Source organism: Mobula birostris, chromosome 7, assembly GCF_030028105.1.
Source record: "Mobula birostris isolate sMobBir1 chromosome 7, sMobBir1.hap1, whole genome shotgun sequence".
Lineage (NCBI taxonomy): Eukaryota > Metazoa > Chordata > Chondrichthyes > Myliobatiformes > Myliobatidae > Mobula > Mobula birostris.
Genome location: NC_092376.1, coordinates 58610990 through 58630600, shown reverse-complemented (window position 1 = coordinate 58630600; position 19611 = coordinate 58610990). Strand labels below are relative to the sequence as shown.

Genomic DNA, 19611 nt, shown 5'->3' with positions numbered 1-19611 from the left:
ATCATCAACATATTTTTACAGCCCTCTAATAGGCTACTCATAAATTTGGACATTTAGAACTCATTTTATAAGTGTGTATTTATGTTAGATGTTTGTTAATGTTAAGTCTAAGACTGACAGAAATCCATCAACCAAAGTTACTAACGAATGTGGGGTGAGTCTTTAGAACTGGTTCAGACACAGTTTTACTGAATGACAGAATTAGTTTTGAGGTTGGACAACCTACTTCTGTTCTGATATTCTATATGAAAACAAACAATAAATTACAAGCACTGTAAAAATAGTGCATTTAAATAAAGGTACAAGGATATCAAAATCAATGTACTAAATTTAGTATCAAATCTTGGTACTAAGAAGAGTGTGGAATGTGTTATCAGAATTGTAACATTTACAGAAACTAATATTGACAATGATTCAGAACTTACAAATGTTATTTCTAATTTATGATATTTTTTATTTTGGAAATTTGATTTAATCTTAACATGAAATATTTAAATTTATGATGAATTAATATGCAAATTCAAGTTTTGCTCTCCAGAACTTGGTAGGTTGAGTATGGATTCAGTTTTTTTAAGAAACAGTCAATTCCAGTTAATTGGGCCATCATTTAATCAGGACAGCTACTTATTTGGGACAACTCAAAGAACAAAAACTAATTGAGAAAATAGCTGGGATTCCCTTTGTTTATTTGGGACACTATGCTACTTAATTGGGACAGGAGTCTGTTGTTGAACAGTTTCTAGCTAGTGTCAGTCACGTGCACTTGTGTGGCAAATAGAAACTACACCATGCTTAGAGTAGTTTTAAGTAATATCAGTTGTGTGTGATTATGTTCAAAAAACAATGATTTTTATCACTGATAGTTGGTTAGATATAAGCAGTAAGATAATTCTGAACTGTTTTACTCACTGCCATTTCAAGCATTCAGGCTTGGAGATGCCAGAAATGGCTGGGAGTGAAAATGAAATTATTTCACTACTTCGACAAGTTAGGAACTACAAAAGATTTGAAGGTGTCAACAATTATCTTCAGTGTTACAATGAAAATGAAGATTTGGAAGATGCAATTTTCAAAAGCATTGTGTGAAGGCAGTCCATTATCTACACTAGGTGTCCGCACTGATGGTGTTCATTTACAGTCACATGGCATCGTACACTAAATGAATTCCTCTGTCGATAAATATTAGGAACCAATGCACAGTTTTACAATACTATTGTAATATTGATAATGTTCTAATTTGTTCTGCATTTCATTTAAATACATAATTTGTTACTGAAATAAATGGTACCTTGTCTTTTTATACCTTTTTAACTATTTCCATGAAACGTTGGCTAATTGGAGCAGCTGCTTAATTGGTCCAGGATGTACTGGTCCTGATATGTTCCAGTTAGCCAGAATCCACTGTATTTAGAAGAATTTAAAGCAAATGGGAAGATCTATTTCTGCTGGATAGAGCATCTGGATGATAAGCCATAACATAAAAACAAGAGTCTTGTCCTTCAGGAATAGGTTAAGAAACATCTCTGCACACGAAGGATGATAGACTTTTGGAACAGCTCTACAGGGCTATTTATGCTTTAGTCATTAATTTTGTATGTCTTATTGTTAGATTTTTGTTAAGCTAAGGAACTGTGCTATGAAATAGGGCAGATAAAGGCAGTTTTGTGATTGCAAGATCCTAAAGTTGATAATATAGAATACTGCAAGTCTGGTTCATTGGTGAGACCACAGACTGGGGGAGATACGTGGCCTCGGTTATTTTGCTAACCAGCTTCTCGTGTCATAGAGTCACCTGTTACACCCATCCAGGAGAGGAGGTGCTTGAGGTAGAGTGGGAGAAAACAGAGCATTGCAGGTGTGCTAGAATCCATGCTGGGTTGGGGGTTACCCCCTGCAGGCTTGCTGTCCCTTAGGTGCTGCTCTCCAGTATTTGCTCGGCTGGGCTTCCCATGTCTATGGCTGAGTGAGTGTGAGATGAGAAACTGCTGCATACTTGTTGTGGCAGGAAACTGGCTCCAGGAGAACATCTTATGCTCTATCAATCTTCAGGCCATGGTACTTAGCGATTTCTGCTAATATTATTTTGTGACTGTATGTGCTATTGTGACTAATTATGTGCTGTGTGTGATTGTATGTACTGTGTTATGAAAAATAGAGACCTGGTCAAGATGGTGCCTGCATAAATCACTCCCTTGGTTGACATCTTCTGGATAGATCATGAAACCATCTTTTTCACTTCTTTTATGTCTTTTACCTTTATTTCTTATCTTGATGTGATTCTGGAACTGTTGGAGCCTGTGTTTTGCTGTTTGGAGATCGTTAGGGTGCCTTAGCGCTGTGCAGTCTCTGAGAGAATTCCGGGAGGCAGAGGCAGTGTGCCAGAACCTTGCGGTGGGCAGGCTGCTGGTGGGGGGGGGGGGGGGGTGCAAGCTGATGTTTGACTCCATTTCACCAATTAAATCTCCCATTGTTTGCCAATTAAAGTGGTGAGGGATATTGAGACGTCGAAGCGAGTGCAGAGGGTGGGCGCCGGCTGCCTGCCTTTTGATCAGTTTCTCTATACTGTAGAGAGGAGGGCCTGCTGCTGCACCTGGAGAGTGTTGCCCACGTTTTTTTCTGCATTTTGGATGTGGACTTTGGACTACAGAATCTTCTTTTTCAATCTTTTAGTTTTTATATTCTGTGTATTTCATGATCTTCTCAGTTTTTTTGGCAGGGGGATTTGGGGGTCGATGTGCTTGATCCGTTTTGTTGTTTTTTTTGTGTGGAAGGAGGGAATTGGGTTTGATGTGCCTGTTCCATTTTTGTTTGTATTTTTTTTCAGGGAGGTGGGATTTGGGAATTGATGATCGTGCATTTCTTTTCTTTCTTGGTTTTGTGGCTACCCTTGGAACTGATGAATTTCAGAGTTATATACTTTGACGATAAATAAATGCTTGAACCTTTTAACCTTTGTTTTGTACCTTGGCCTGGAGGAATACTGTTTTGCTTAGTTGTATACAAGTGTATAGTTAAACGCCAACTAAACTTGAACTTGTATGGTTACAGATCAGCCAGGCGGGGGGAAACAGGCTCAAGGAGCCAAATGACCTACTTGTATTCTTATGTTCCATTGCTTAACTGATATTACAAATGACCTACATTTTTGAAAGCTTGTATAGTGACTGGAAAGCAGAATGGAAATGAAGAGGTGCAAAAGAAGTAATTCGTTTTTATGATCTTGCCCTGTTACCACAGAATTTGTTACCAAGCTTGTGTCTGGTCTATTTTTAATCTTTTCACTACCAATTAGAACAAAATTCAGAGTCATACCCTCCACAGACTTGAATTCCTTGCAAATCAACGGTAAAAATGAGAATATTTTCAAATCTTAGTGATTTATTGTTTAGAGTCCTGTAAGACTGAGTGTGATGAATGCTTCGGTATATCAAATTTTATGAAAGTACGAGAGTAAATTCTTGCAACTATCCAGCTATTGTTGTGTTAATAATTGACTGATTCTTTCAAATCCGTTGAAAACTATAGTACCCTATTTTATGCTATAGTTCTGTTAATTGAAAATTGAACTGTGTCCAAGTTCTTTCTTCTGGTAGCAAGGAGGATAACATTTTGTTTTGAAGACTAAGCTAGGAGAATAGTCATTAATTAGTAATAAAGCTGTTTCCTTACTTATTACTGATTAAAGATTATACATGTCCGTTGTAATGCAGATACTGAGATTTTTTTCCATTATTAAATGTGCTGTACAAATGCAGTTTTTCAGTGTGATCTTTTACCATCAACTGTGGTATTGCCTTTGCTAAGATACTGTGCAAGAGGTATTCTACTTGGTGGCTTCTTATCTCACACACATTGAAAAGTGTTTAATAGTTTCATTACACTGTTTCAACGGTTCAATATGGCTTAAGGTTTTGCGTGTGGTGGAAGCACATTGTAAGCCACAACTTTGAAGAATGCAATAATTTAGTGCACATCCATACCATAGTCTTTATCTTTCTGGAGGCTATAGCCACACCGAGTTTCCTGCGATGGTGTGTCGGTAATAGGACGACAGATTGAGTAGGTTAAGTCTCTATTCTCTAGATGAATGGTGAGTAACCTTGCTAAAATTTGCACTGTTCTTAGAGGTCTCAACAAGGAGGTAGAAGGAGGATGTTTCCCTCAGCTAAGGTATGTAGAGTATAGGGTGTAGGATCTCTGTTATTTTTCTGATCCTTGGGGTTCTTTTTGGGGTCAAGAATGGTGAGGAGTTTAATTCTTAATGATCGTTTATTTTGAAGTTTTTAGCACACATACAAATACTAAGCAAGACCAAGTGAAGAACTAAGAAGCAAACCAATGAAAATCAAAGAGGGCGAAGACAAAAAGATAGCGTCTCTGAAAAATCACAAACAAGAGAAAATCTGCAGATGCTGGAAATCCAAGCAACACACACAAAACGCTAGAGGAACTCAGCAGGCCAGGCAGCATCTATAGAAAAGAGTACAGTTGACATTTCGGGCTGAGACCCTTCGGCAGGACTGGAGGAAAAAAGCTGAGGAGTAGGTTTAAGAGGTGGTGGGAGGGGAGAGAGAAACACAAGGTTATAGGTGAAACCTGAAGGGGGAGGAATGAAGTAAAGGGCTGAGATGTTGATTGGTAGAAGAGATACAGGGCTGGGGAAGGTGGAGTCTGATAGAAGAGGACAGAAGCCCATGGAAGAAAGAAAAGGGGGAAGGAGCACAAGAGGGAGGCGATGGGCAGGCAAGGAGATAAGGTGAGAGGGAAAAAGGGATGAGAATGGTGAAGGAGAGGGAGGGAGCACTACCGGAAGTTTGAGAAATTGATGTTCGTGCAATCAGGTTGAAGTCTACCCAGATGGAATATAAGGTGTTGTTCCTCCAACCTAAGTATGGCCTCATCATGACAGTGGAGGAAGCCATGGATAGACATACTGAAATCAGAATGGGAGGTGCAATTAAGATGTGTGGCCACTGGGTGATCCCACTTTTTCTGGCAGATGGAGCATAGGTGCTCGGTGAATCGGTTTCCCAATCTACGCTGGGTCTCATTGATATACAGGAGGCTACACCAGGAGCACCGGACACAGTATCTGACCCCAACAGACTTACAGATGAAGTGTTGCCTCACTTGGAAGGACTGTTTGGGGCCTTGAATGGTAGTGAGGGAGGAGGCGTAGGGGTAGGTGTACCCGAATGGTAGTGAGAGAGGATGTGTAGGAGCTGTAGGTGGATCTTGAAAATTGGTCCACTATTACTAAGACATCTGAATATCTTTGGCACTTTGCTAAAGTAATGTAGTCCACTTGTAGATGTAAAACCGGACCAGACGAGGCAGGAGTACTTTGTTGATGTAGCTTCTCTATTGATCCGGGGTTAGTTTTCGAGCGTGTCACGCACCTCTCAACTGGTTGTCGAGCTTGCATCCTGAACTTTGGATTCCACCACAATTGGGAGAATCTGGCAACTATCTTTTGCACTTCAATATGTCCTAAGGTGTGTATCTGCTGTGCCAAATAATGAAGCAACTTAGCTGGGGCTACCGGTCTATGATTAGTGCCATATCTCCATGCTCCATCGTCATTTAATAACCCACCAACCTCCATCCAGTACCACTTTTCCTCATTTGAGCACAATCTTGCATTTCTTGAATACCCTACATGTTCTGCTGTGACACAGTGTTTAACTTGGTTTCCATAGTTTCAATTATTGTGTTTTCTTCTGTTTCTTTGATTTTCTTTATTCCTTTTATCACTGCCCTTTTTACAGTTTTGTTTGCAAATGCATTTCCACAGCTTTCCATTGTGATCATTTTAGAGTGACCTTTATATAGGTTTCCCCCGCCATCCGAAGGTAGAGCGTTCCTATGAAATGGTTCGTAAGCTGGAATGTCGTAAAGCTAGAAGCAATTACCATTTATCTATATGGGAAAATTTTGTGAATGTTCGCAGACCCAAAAATAACCTACCAAATCATGCCAAGTAACACATAAAACCTAAAATAACAGTAACATATAGTAAAAGCAGGAATGATATGATAAATTCACAGCTTATATAAAGTAGAAATACTTCTCGTCAATCATTGCCTGAACTGTTCTCTGTAGCGAAAATCTCACGCAAGCGCCTTCGGCAAAATCACAGCGCAAGCACTCTCCAGTGACCTTTAAGCTATGAAGCTGCCAAATCATACCAAATAACACGTAAAAATACACAGCTGATATGAAGTAGAAATAATGTATGTACAGTGTAGTATTACTTACCGGAATTGGGACAGCGTCGAGCACACTGATGATGGTGTGTTAGGCTGGGTCGTCGGAGTTTGGGTGGTGCAGTGGCCCCCACCCTCCGGGCAGCAACTCGATACATTGCCGCAAAGCATGCAGGGGTCCAGTGGTAGCCGGGAGACACACAGCACATCTTTAAGAAAAAAGCTGAAATAAACAAGCTAATTGATTAGGTGCCGCCTGGGGGTTGGGGTGGTGGGACACTGGGGTATCATCTCATCGTTGTCTGTTTCCATTAGAGCAGGCAGCTCATCTTCTTCTATCTCTGCCCGCCTTGATGTCGAAGGTCGAGGTTCTTCATTGCTGTGGCTGATGTGGAAGGCTTGCTTGACTGCTGAGCCTTGCGTGTTTTTTCTATCATATAGTTCTTTGTAAGCACTCAAACCATCCTGCAAATATCCCCTGAACCTACATACCCTTTCAAAATTAAAGTCGTACTTTATCATTACTCATTTGGTTTTGATTGTTATCCTTTCCTCTTCCAATTGCATCAGCTCTTCATCTATCAGTTCTTGGTCATGGGATGCCAAAACCTCTTCAACATCATCTTCATCAGCTTCCACAAGCCAAACTCACTTAGTCCTTACTTCGTTCACCACGACCAAAATGCTTAATTATGTCTAGTTTTATGCTAAGTGTAACACCCTTACGAGCTCTTTCAGGCTTTTCCGATACCTTAGAACTCATCTTGCAAACAGCTGCTCACGGGCATGTGTTTAAGCAATGCCGGCGAGAAAGCCGTTCCGAATCCAGGGGAGAGCGGCTGCTGGGGGTGCGCGCTGCCTTTTATCACGCGCTGATTTTTTTTCGCGCGCTGCTTTTTTCGTAACAGTGAAATCACCTTCTGTTAGTGAAAACAGGTTACTAATGTAGGTCTTTTGTAACAGTGAGGTTTCATAAAGCGAATGTTCGAAAAGCGGGGGACACCTGTATTTTGATACCACAACTTCTGATGGTAGTTGTATGACTTCCATAAGTTCTTGAACTAGTTCGCCATGCTTAATTGGAGTTTGTCATGGCTGTCTGAAATTCTCTTTGTCTCCATAAATTTCCAAAATCATGAACAACTCTGAAAGCATATTGAGAATCCGTTTAGATATTAACTGATCTCACTTTGGCTAGCTTACAGGCTTCAATCAAAACTTTCAGTTCTGCCTGTTGTGTAGAGGTACCAGGAGTCATAATTCCTAAGGCCATCACTTCATTTTCTGTGACAACAGCTCAACCAGCCATGCAAGTTCTTCCCTCAATAGCTAAGGAGCAATTAATGTACAGAATCAGAACTGGGTTCAATTAAGGCATTTCTTTATGGTACTTTGCATGTTATTATTTTTGCATAGTTATAATCATCATAATCTTCCATGTCCGCTGACAACAGTGTGGCTGGATTTGCTGGACTTGCTCATTGGATGATGATATTAGAGCCTCAAGAAGAATGGACCACTTGGATCACTGAGCAGTTGTCATTTGAGAAGCCCTGTTCATCGTCAGTAATGTATGCACTCAGCATGGACACTGAACATTTAAAGTTTGATCCAGCATGATGTGAGAAACAGTCATGACTGCTAAGTAGGTTGCTTGTACTCCTCATTGACATGAACCCCATCCTAAGGCTACATTGTCCAATTTGACAGAGTAATACCCAAAAAGACGTTGCTGATTTCCAAGTTCTTGGTTTATGATCATAAGCAGGAGTATATGTATGAACAGTTACAATGAAAACTTAATTGCTACAGCATCATAGGGACTAGTGATATCACTAGCCTGTGCTTCAAGTCCAGGAGAGGTACTTCAACCCATAACCATCTATATAAATGTGCTTTGAGTGGCAGTTCTACACCACATGTTACTAGATGCCTCCAACTGCGCCAGCTTGTGGGATTTAGATGCCTGGAAGTACAGATAGCTGATGTGGCCCTTTTAAGGTACAGGATGGTCCTGTTAATTAGTAATCATGTTTTGAGCACCAAGAATCGAACACTTAAGGAACACCTGATCTGTGGTTTGGTGCTCAATCATAAACCTACTAGTGATACTATCTAGAGTTTCTCTTGTGCTCAGATCCAGTTTGATACCATGTCTTGAACCTTGCTTTGGATACCCCAGCATTTGGGTCCAAACCATCCTCGTCAAGGACTCTCATCACAGTATGATTAAGCCAACATGGAACCAGTGGGGTATTAGAGCCTTCGTCAGCTGCAGCCGGCCATAGCGAGACTTCCAGACAGAGCCTGGAGATACAAGAGCTCCAGGTCGTCATTTGCCAACTATTGTAGGGAAGAATCTAAAGTCACTCAGGTGAGGCTGTTGGTCACTTCATGGAGCCAGTCCATCTTCCAAACCTGGAGAGGTTCAACGGTGACCAGTGTTCTTGCTGTGGCTTCCTTGTCCAATGTTTGTTAGTATTTGAACTCCAGCTGTCCCAGTTCCCTTTGGAGCATGGTAAGGTGGCCTTCTGGGAGTACTGTGTCCTGAGCAACATAGGTCAGAGATTTGCTCAGATTCGGAGGATTTCAGGGCCACCATGAGAAAGGTGTTTCATCACCCCGCCAGAGCCAGCTGAGTCTCAGACTGCCTGATGGGGTGGGAGGAGAGATGGTCAGCGGCCGACTACGCAGTCAAGTTCCAGACATTGGACCCGGAGAGTGTTTGGAATGGAGAGGCCTTGGCCACGCTATACTGCCATGGACTCCTGGATGAAATGAAGGATGCCCTTACCTTGGGGGAGTCAGCAGAGAACTTAGAGGTTCTGATTGACCAGTCCATCTGTCTTGATAATCGTCTGACAGAGCAAACGTAGGAGCATTTCAGGAGGTTGAAGAGAGTGAATCTGAGTCCGGTTCCTACAGATTGCGGTTCCACTCCCCAACTTCAGAGGTGAAGGGTTTTGTGGGCTCTGGGGCAGTGGCTAATTTTCTGGATATAGGAACTGCCCATTGGTTCAACATACCACTGTGAGAGTTGAGCCAGCCCATGCTTGCAACTGTCTTGGATGGCTGCCCACAAGGGTCTGGCAGGTTCAGCAACAGACTGTGGTTTTGCAGATGAGGATGGGGATCAAGTGGAAGACATTGGTTTCTACATTATTAACTCTGTACTCAACTCCTGATCCTCAGGTACTCTTGGCTATGTCAGCATAACCCATCCATAGACTGGAGGGAAGGGAAAATCATTGCTTGGTCTAGTTATTGTCAGAGACCCAGCACAATCTAGTCGGGATCCCACAGGAATTAGAGAGAAGAAATCTGTAATTCAGGCGAGATCCAAGGAGATACCTGAGCAGTCTGGGAAACTTGCTGCAAAGCTTAAAGAATCCAGCCACCAGGTCTCAAGGAAAGGAAAGACTCTATGAAGCTATTTCCATGGAGGACAAGAGTCCTCTGTAACGCCTCACTGACATTGCTTGAGGAATCAGATGGGGATTCGGACTCTGAATTTGCCACTGTTTCTACAAAGGAACTTAGTGACCGTAAGAAGAGAACTCAGTAGTCTGTTGATTCACCCCGTCACCTAATAAAGTTCAGGAGTTATCCTTGAAGGAGGGTCTGGAAGAGATAGCAACACCCAGACCGGTCAAAATCCCTTCCATTTACAAGGATTTGGAAGAAGTCTTCAGCAAGGGAAAGACCTCAACTTTTCCATTGCCCTGCTCCTACAGCTGTGCTGTAGACCTGCTGCCTGGTACTTTTCCCTTGCGGGGTCAATTGTACAAGCTCTCAGGCCCAGAGAGAAGTGCAATAGAGGAGCATATAAAGGAAGCTCTTGCCACAGGCTTTATTTGGCCCACCACCTCATCCTCTGGTGCAGGATTCTTCTTCGTACAAAAGAAAGATGGGAGCCTGTGGTTGCGCATTGATTATAGGGGATTAAACTGCACAACAGCCAAGAATTGCTATCCCCTTCCACTCATGAGTATGGCAAATTCTCCAAGGAGCAAGGGTATTCACAAAACTAGACCTACGGAGTGTATACAGTCTGGTCTGTATTAGGGAAGGCAATGAGTGGAAGACTGCATTCAGTACATGGTTATGCCTTTTGGCCTTGCGAATGCTTAAGCTGTGTTCCAGGCCTTTATAAATGACATGCTCCAGGATACCATCTATAAGTATGTCTTGTATACCGGGATGATATCCTAATCTTCTTGAAGTCCATGGAGGAGCACATTGCTCACCTAGGGGCATTTTGAAGAGGCTTCTAGACCATGAACTTTACGTCACGTTGGAGAAGATAGAGTTTCATGTGACAACTATTTCGTTTTTGGGTTTCATAGTCTCCAATGGCAATCTCAAGATGGACCCTACCAAGACACAGGCAGAACCACTATCCAGTATCAAGCAAGTCCAGCGATTGCTGGGGTTTTCTAACTTCTATCAGAAGTTCATCAGGAACTTCAGCTCAGTGGCAGTTCCACCGGTGGCACTAACTAAGAAATCCATGGGCCCTTTTGTTTGGACAATTGAAGCAGAGGCTTCTTTTGCAAGACCTAAGCAGACTTTCACAACAGCTTCCATTTTGGTTTTTCCCCATCCCAGACCCCTTCATCATGGAAGTGGACACACCAGACATCGGAGTGGGTGCCGTCTTGTCCTAATGGCCATCTTCGGATGGGAAACTTCACCCATGTGCACTCTTCTCCATGTGGATACCCCTGGCAGAGAGGAAGTATGGCATCGGGATTTGGGAGCTTCTTGCAGTTAAGTTAGCCTTGGAGGAATGGCATCACTCTCGAGAGGGGCCAAGAGCTATTTTATCGTTTGGACTAACCACAAGAACTTGGCTTATGTTCAGGAGACCAAGAGGCTGAATCCAGGCAGGCCAGGTGGGCTTTGTTCTTTAACCACTTTGAATTCATTCTGACCTACAGTGCAAGGGGAGATTCCTAAGAATGGTTCTCTGGGTAGGCTGTTTGTCCCAAGTTCCATCTGGTCCTAGGTACATCAATGGGGACATTTGTTGAGAATGACTGCACACCCAGGGATTGCCAGGACCCTCGAGTTTTAAAGAGGAGGTATTGGTGGCCCAGAATGATGAAAGAGGTTCGGCAGTACATGCAGGCATGCGAGGTGTGCACCTGGAACAAGGAACCATATATCCAACGTCAAGGGGTCCTCCACTCCCTACTTGTTCCTGAAAGACCTTGGGCACACATCTCCATGGAGTTTGTCACAGGACTCCCACCATCCAAGGGGAAGTCGGTCACCGTGGTAGCTGTCGATCAGTTTTCGAAAGCCTGCAAGTTAATTTTCTTGAAGGAATTACCGTCTGTGGTGGTGACGGCTGAGATTATCCTGGACAAGGGCTCCAGGATCCACAGATTCCCAGTGGACATTGTTTCAGATCATGGTCCACAATTCACATCACATTTCTGGAGGGTGTTCTGTAAACTTACAGGGGCAACAGCAAGCCAAAGGCAGTCCAAAGGCCAGATGGAGTGGACCAACCAAGATTGAGAATGTACCCTAAGATGCCTAACCTTGGAAAGACAGGATAAGTGGTGTGACCATTTGATGTGGGCACTCGGCACTCAGGATGTCACTATTCGAGTGCCAATGTGTTTATCCTACATCTCTCTTTCTGGAACAAGAGGCTGAGGTTGTGGTCCCTGCAGCCAAAGATCTCATCCCATGCTGCAAACAAAGATGGATTAGGACAAGAGAGATTTTGCTGCTCTACCTAGAAAGCTGACACAAAGGCGAAGCAAAAGAGAAGCTAGGGGCATGCTTTACAGCTTGAGCATCAGGTCTGGCTGTCCACTCATGATTTGGCTCTCCGAGTGAAATCCCAAGTTCACTGGACCCTTTGAAATGCTGAGAAAAGTAAATCTCGTGGCTAACACCTTGAAGCTCCCTAAAGCTCAATCCCACCATCCACATCTCTAAATTAAAACCTGTCTGCACTAGCACCTTAGCCCCACCACCTTCAGCCCCATTGCTACCCAGGTTTATTGAGGGGGAACAGGTCTTCATGATGAATAGAATTTTGGACGCATACTGTTCAAGGGGTTTGGCAATACTTTGCGAACTGGGAAGGATTCAGACCTGAGAGGTGCTGGGTGCCTAAAAGAGACATCTCAGATCTAGCTCTGATCCACGACTACCATCTCAGATCCTGCTCTCATCTACGACTACCATCCCTGCCTCTCCTGGCAGTTAAAATCGTGCTTCGTGTGGAATGCTTAATGATTAGGATGGAGAAGGAATAGTGAGTGATTTTTTGCATTATTTATACTGTTGTCAGAAATGGTGAGTACGTTTTTTCGCTAACTCTCTTTTCTCCTCAAGAGTGACTTAAGCTGGAACATGATGTGAGGACAAAAAAGTTGTAGCAGGGGACAGGGATTTAAAGTTTTGGGCCATTGGGATCTCTTTTGGGGCAGAAGTGACCTATACAAAAGGGAGATGGAATTGTTTTATTACTGTCACATTTGCCAAGGTACAATGAAAGGCTTGTCTTGCATACTGTTTATACAGATCAATTCATTACACAGTGCAATAAGACAATAACTGAGTGCAGAATAACATGCACCAGCTACAAAGAAAGTGCAGTGTAAGGAGACAATAAGGTACAAGATCATAACGAGGTTGACTATAAGGTCAAGCATCCTTTTTATCTGACTAGAGAACCAGGGACTGACCGCCCTGAACTGGAAAGGGCCAATATCTTGGCAGGCAGATTTGCTTGTGCTATTGGCGGGGTTATTAAACTAGATTGGTGGAGAGTTTGGGGAATGGGATGGTAAATGAGAGGCTGGAAAGTGATGCAGAAGTCAGCAACAGCATATTGAACAAACAGCAGAGACAAGGAAAGTCTACTGGATTAAATTGCATTTATTTCAATAAAGCGGCCTGACAGATATGACAGATGAATTCAGGACATGGATAGATATGCAGGAATAGGATACTATGGCCATAGTGGAAACATGGCAAAGGGGGGGACAGGATTGGCAACATAATGCTCCAGGATACAGTTGTTTTAGGCAGTACAGTAAAGTGAGGAAGCTGGAGGAAAGAGAGGAGGGGTATTGGATGGCATTTACACATCAAGTCTCATCAAATGCTCATTAATCTAAGATTTGGAGGTTGTCAGATCTACTATATAAAGGTAGCATTTAGCTGAGTAAAACTCTTCAGGCAAAATTGAAGTTTGGAAAATCTGATGTAAATGGAAATCCAGGGGAATGTTTTCCAATTGCGAAGTCATACCCCACACCAATGGGGATGGTAGTGGTTGTTGTTGGTTTATTATCTCAGCCCCAGAATATTGCTGCAGGAATTCTTCAGGATGGTTTCTGAAGATTAACTACTTCCCACTGTGTCAGAAAAGAGGCTGTTCTTTGATGATTGCGTACTGTTCAATTCTATTCTCAACTCCAAAGCAAGTGCTTGTGTGCAGTAAGAATCAGATACCACATGGGCTGATAAATTGCAAGCGATGTTTGGGTCACAACAGTCCCAAACAGTGACTAAACCCAACTAGAGAGAGTCAAACTGACTGCTCATGATAGTCAACATTTTATTGAGGGAGATTTCTATTGATCAGAAACTTAATTGGAATACCCACAGACACTGCCTTATGAAAGTGTCAAATGAGGGCATTTGTGCGTTAGAGTGACTTTTGGGTTTAGAACATCTAGCAAATGACTTCAGCCACCAATCTTCAAATCTGAATCTAGGTTTTAGATTTAATTTAAAATGCAGCACTGAACCATAGGTTCCTAAAAGCCTTAAATCACAGACCAGATGAACCTGATTAACATTCATTTAGATGTCTGTGGTGTGGGTGCGAATCAGGAGTTGTGAAATTTGTGAGTACTTCCAAAGAAAACATTGTGGATGCATTGTAAATATGGAATTGTCCATTGATGTCCAGTACATAAAATATCAAGTAGCATGGGCCAGCAAGACCTTTCCACTGAAAGCGTCTCAATATGGTGCCTGCTGTAATTTGCTTTATCGAATAAAGAGGCTGTTTCATACCTACCAGTACTTTTCTCCAGTGACTTCATTCACGCAACAACAGTGTTGTGAATATCTCACTTCTTCAACTCCCAAAATCTTTCCGTATTTACAGATTATAAGTTAAGTGTGGAGTGTGACTCATTCTTCTCCCCTTGTCTGGAAGAGTGCAGCTATCACAACACTTGAGACTTGACTGATACCCACTCATGTCCAAAAAAAATCACTTCCTCCACAATCAGCAGTTTATGGCTGACGTGTGTATTACAGCCACTTACCTAGACTAGTCCAATGGGAATAGGAATACTAACACTTGCAAGTTTCCCTCCAAGTCTCTCACTGCCCTGACCTTCGCCTACCTTTTGGTGTAGCTGGTTCTCTCCACTGAACCTTACCACAAACACCACAGTGTACAAGTGTTTTCATATATCACATGGGAGATGGGGGGTGGTGGTTGATTGGTTGAAGAAGACTAATCGCCACCTAATTCCATTGCTAATTTAACCAGTGGCATGCACATTCTTACATTCTTTACAAATAATTATGAAGAAATTGTTTCACTTTTACATCCTGTCAACCTGCATTTTATACAGTATCTTTAGCATTAAATCACTCTGGGAGAATGATAAATTTTAAGCAGTTCTGACCTCTATAATTGATTTTAACTAATGCATCAGATTCTGTTTGAAACTGCTCAGACTTTGCTTGATTATGGGTAAATGTGACAAAAGAAGCCCCTGTTCAGTTGAATGGAAACTTTGGGATGTAGCAAGATTTTGTGCAGGGGAATGTAGAAACTGCTATATTAGATTTTCCCCCCTTTTTTTCTGGTTTTTATCATCATTAATAGATTGAACTTCTCATTAGGAACTGTAGAGAGTTGAAGAATATGAGAATTTTTATGAATATTTTCTAATAACTGGTTTCTAAATTTTCTATATTACAGGAAAATGACTGCTTCAGTTCCTGTGCTTCTCTTTGCATTTCTCCCATTTACGTTGGCTTTCCCTCTACAATTCAATTCAACTCTAGGTAAATGGAATCATGTTGTAAAAGATAATATGTTATGTAAATAAACTTGATTTTCTGGAGTAATGAAATTTCTAAACACAGAAAAATCAAGTTCTAAACTCTTCTCTATTTTAATTAAATGTTTGGGTGATAGGAACTAAGAACTCAATGACTTATGGTGTATCAAATGCCTGCAGCCTTGTGTGTTGTGATTGGAAACTTGTTTTGCAGGTTGTGTTTTTAAAAAATAAATTCTACTTCAACATTCATTGGTTGATTTCTTAAACTATGGTTGGTCAGGTGTGTAGTGTTCATTAAATTGTAAAGGTAAATACAGATCAAAAATTATTATGGCTTGTATCATCAGCAGGTCCTTTTATGTGGTATGACCACTTTTACAATCTCACCTTGTGATACAAACCAAGTATGCACTGCCTCCAATAAAGCAAGGAAATACAAAATGATGCAGAATGGAAAAATTTCTTGCTATTTGTGTTCTTAGTTCTTAATTAAACAAAGAACAAATACAGGCACTGAAATGCATTTGGTTTCGATCGATAGGAGCAATCTATATATATATATTACAGATCTTTATGTTCAACCATACATGAACGCTCATGAAATCAGCCAAATGAAATAGCGTTCCACTGGGCCAAGGTGTAAAACAATATCAAACCAAGTAAAACACAAGGTACATATAAGATAGCAAGTAAACGCACAGTCGCACGAAAATGTATGTATATAGCTCAAGTCCCTGAGTGAGAGGAGCAGGGGAGCAATCACTCTGTTGAGAATATTGTATAGGCCACCCAGCAGCAATCAGGACACAGAAGAAAATATTAGTAGGCAGATTTTTAGAAAGGTGCAAAAATAACAGGGTTATTGTCATAGGTGACTTCAACTTCCCTAGTATTGATAGGCACCACCTTACTGCAAAAGGTTTGCATGTGGCTGAACTAATTAGGCATGTCCTGCAAGGATTCCTGACATAGTACGTGGACAGGCCAATTAGAGAAGAGACTATACTAGATCAAGTACAGTACTCGGCAATGAACCTGTCCAGTGACAGATCTGTCAGTGGGTGAGCATTTTGGAACAGTGACCATAACTTGCTGACCTTTAGCACAGTCATGGATAAGCATAGAAGCAGACATAGAGGAAAGTATTGTATTCGAGTGGGATAATTATGATGTATTAGTCAAAAACTTTGGGTGCATAAATTGGGAAGAGATGTTCTTAAGGAAATGCACAGCAGTAATGTGACAGTTGTTCAGGGAACATTTGCATGGGCTTCTGGATAGGTTTATCCCAGTGAGGACGTGGAAGGGAAGGTTAGTAAGATTGCAGATGGAATGAAGGTTGGGAGTTGTGGATCGCGTAGAAGGTTATCATAGGTTACAACTGGAGATAGGCAGGATGGAGAATGGCAGATGGAGAAGTGATTCACTTTGAAAGATCCAACTGGAAGATGTAGTACAAGGTTAATGGCAGATTTTAATAGGATGGAAAAACAGAGAGATCTTGGCGTCTAAGTCCATGGATCCCTCAAAGTTGCAGAGCAAATTGATATAGTGGTTATGAAGGTGTATTTTGTTCATTTCTGGTTGCCTTATTATAGGAAGGATTTAGAATTTTTAGTGATGGCTTAGAAGAGATTTATCAGGATGCTACCTGGATTAGAGAGCATGTCTTATGAGGAATAGTCGAATGAAGTAGGGTTTTTCTCTTTGGAGCTAAGGAGGATGAGAGGTGACTTGCTAGAGGTGTGTGAGATTCTGAAAGACATAGACAGATTGAACAGTGAGCACGTTTTTACCAGGGCAGCACTGACCATAGGACATTATTTTAAGGTGAATGGAGGAAAGTTTGGGGAAATGTCAGAAGTAGCTTTTTTTACACAGCATGGAAGGTGTCTGAAATGCTCTGCTGGAGTTGCTGGCTAATATAGAAGGAATATTTAAGAGACTATTGGATAGGCACATGATTGTAAAAAAAAAGCAAAGGGTTATGTGTTGTGTAAGAGGGAATGGTTGGATTGATCGTAAAGCAGGTTTATATAAGAAAGCACATCATGAGCTACAGGGTGTCGACTGTGCCGCACTAATCTCCATGCATCAGGGTTACAAGTGGTTAAACTAAGTGCTAATCCAGAAAGCCTTTAAGTCAATTATTCTCATGCTTGATACTTTCTGATTACATGTGATAGTAAAAATATTCAATTGAAAAAGTGTAGAGAATGTTTAGAGTCCTGACCAACGTGCATCACTTAATTAACTCATCTATAACTTTTCAGAATCAGAATCAATTTTATTATCAGTGATGTATGTCATGAAATTTGTTGTTACTATAAATTACAATAAGAATAAAATAAATAGTGTGAAAGAGGAGTGGTGAGGTAGTGTTCATGGATTGTTCAGAAATCTGATAACAGGAGAAAAAGCTATTCCTAAAATATCTAGAGTATATCTCCTTTCTGATGGTAGTAATAATTAGAGGGCATGCCTTGGATTGTGAGGGTCCTTAATGATGGATGCTGTATGCTTGAGGCCCTGTCTTTTGAAGATACCCTCAGTGGTGGGGTGGTATTCTAATAAGAATTTGCAGTAAACGAAGAAGATGCCATCCAAACTTCAATCAATTATGTAAAATCATCTGAAGTTCATCCAATAAAATGAATTAAGAAGAATCTAACAGAGAAGCTTTCACAATATAATTTCTACATTCATTTTTACTACAGTATTGAGTGTAAAAATAGTTTGACAAAATATTAACAAAATTGAAATCATTCAAACAAAATCATATAAAATGGGACCAGAGAAACATATTAGCATTTGTATCTTATCTTTGCTCGAGAGACCATAATACATAGGAGCAGAATTAGGCCACTCGGCCCATTGAGTTTGCTGTGCCATTCCATCATGGCTGATTTATTTTCCCTCTCAACCCATTCTTCTGCCCTTAACTTTTGACGCCCCAATTAACCAAGTACTTATCAACTTCTGCTTTAAGATTATTCAGTAAATTGGCATCCACAGCCGCCTGTGGCAACGAATTCCAGATTCACCACCCTTCTCACCTCTTCGAAATGGACGCTCCTTGATTCTGAGGCTGTGCCATCTGGTCCTCGACTCACCCACTGTAGGAATTATCCTCTCCACATCCACTCTATCTAGGCTTTTCAATATTTGATTGGTTTCAACGAGATCCCCCTCATTCTTCTAAACTCCAGTGAGTACAGGCCCAGAGCCATCAAATACGCCTCATACATTAACCCTTTCATTCCCGTAATCATTCTCAAGAACCTACTCTGGACCCTCTCTAATGCCAGCATAGCTTTTCTTAGATGAAGGACCCAAAACTGCTCACAATACTCCAAGTGCAGTCTGACCGTTGCCTTATGTTGCCTCAGCATCGCATCCCTATTCTGATATTCTAGACCTCTTGAAATGTATGTTAACATTGCACGTGCCTTCCTTGGCATTGACTCAGCCTGTAAGTTATCTTTTAGGTAATCCTGCACAGGGACTCCCAAGTCCCTTTGCATCTCTGATTTCTGAATTTTCTCCGTGTTTAGAAAATAGCCTACACCTTTATTTCTATTAGTGAAGTGCATGACCATACACCTCCCACACTATATTTCATCTGCCAGATCTTTGCTCATTCCACCAGTCTGTCTGAGTCCTTCTGCAGAACCCCTGCTTCCTCAACACTACCTGCCCCTCCACCTATCATTGTATTATCTGCAAACTTGGCCACAAAGCCATCAATGTTGTCATTCAAATTTTTGACATATATTTAAGTAAGATCTCTTTTGAAAAAAGATTAATAAGTATTTAATAAATAAATTATGGGCTGGCTGGTGGCGCAATGATATCGGCGTCGGACCCGGGAGCGGAGGTTCTCGGGTTCGAAACTAGTCGGATCCACTCCCGAGTACACTTTCCATCTGTGCCAGGTTGAGTGTCAAGATCGCAACTCGACCTCGTAAAATAAAGGGAAAAATTCTGCAAAAATGTCTGTGTGAGGAGTGGCGTGCCACAGTCTCTCTCTCTCTCTCTCTTGCTCTGCGCCTTGTAAAAAGCCATGAAAAAGACATCATCATGGACGCATGCACACACACGCACAGACTCGCACGCAGGCACATGCCAAGTAAATAAATAAATAAATAAATAGACAAATAACATTATATGCAGTCTGTGTTATTATTCCTTGTGGTGACTTTTGTTTGTCTTATCATAATTTTAGTATTTAAGAAAGAAGGAAATCAGTAGGGCAGTAGGGGATCATGGAATATCCTTGCCACACAGGATTAAAGTGAATTCTATAACTGTAATCAGGAGCAAAAGGACAGCCTAAGAAAGAA

The 19611-nt window shown here is 41.5% G+C and overlaps 1 protein-coding gene across 2 annotated transcripts in view; it reads left to right on the top strand.

Annotated features, from left to right (window-relative positions):
* The window catches only part of LOC140200233 (interleukin-1 receptor type 1-like), a 66459-nt gene that overhangs the window by 12225 nt on the left and 34623 nt on the right, over nucleotides 1–19611 (top strand). For both annotated transcript variants that reach the window (XM_072263246.1, XM_072263245.1), the window contains one exon: nucleotides 15184–15269. In XM_072263246.1, coding sequence (XP_072119347.1) covers nucleotides 15188–15269 — 82 coding nt within the window. In that variant the 5' untranslated portion in view covers nucleotides 15184–15187. The remainder of the gene's footprint in view (nucleotides 1–15183; nucleotides 15270–19611) is intronic.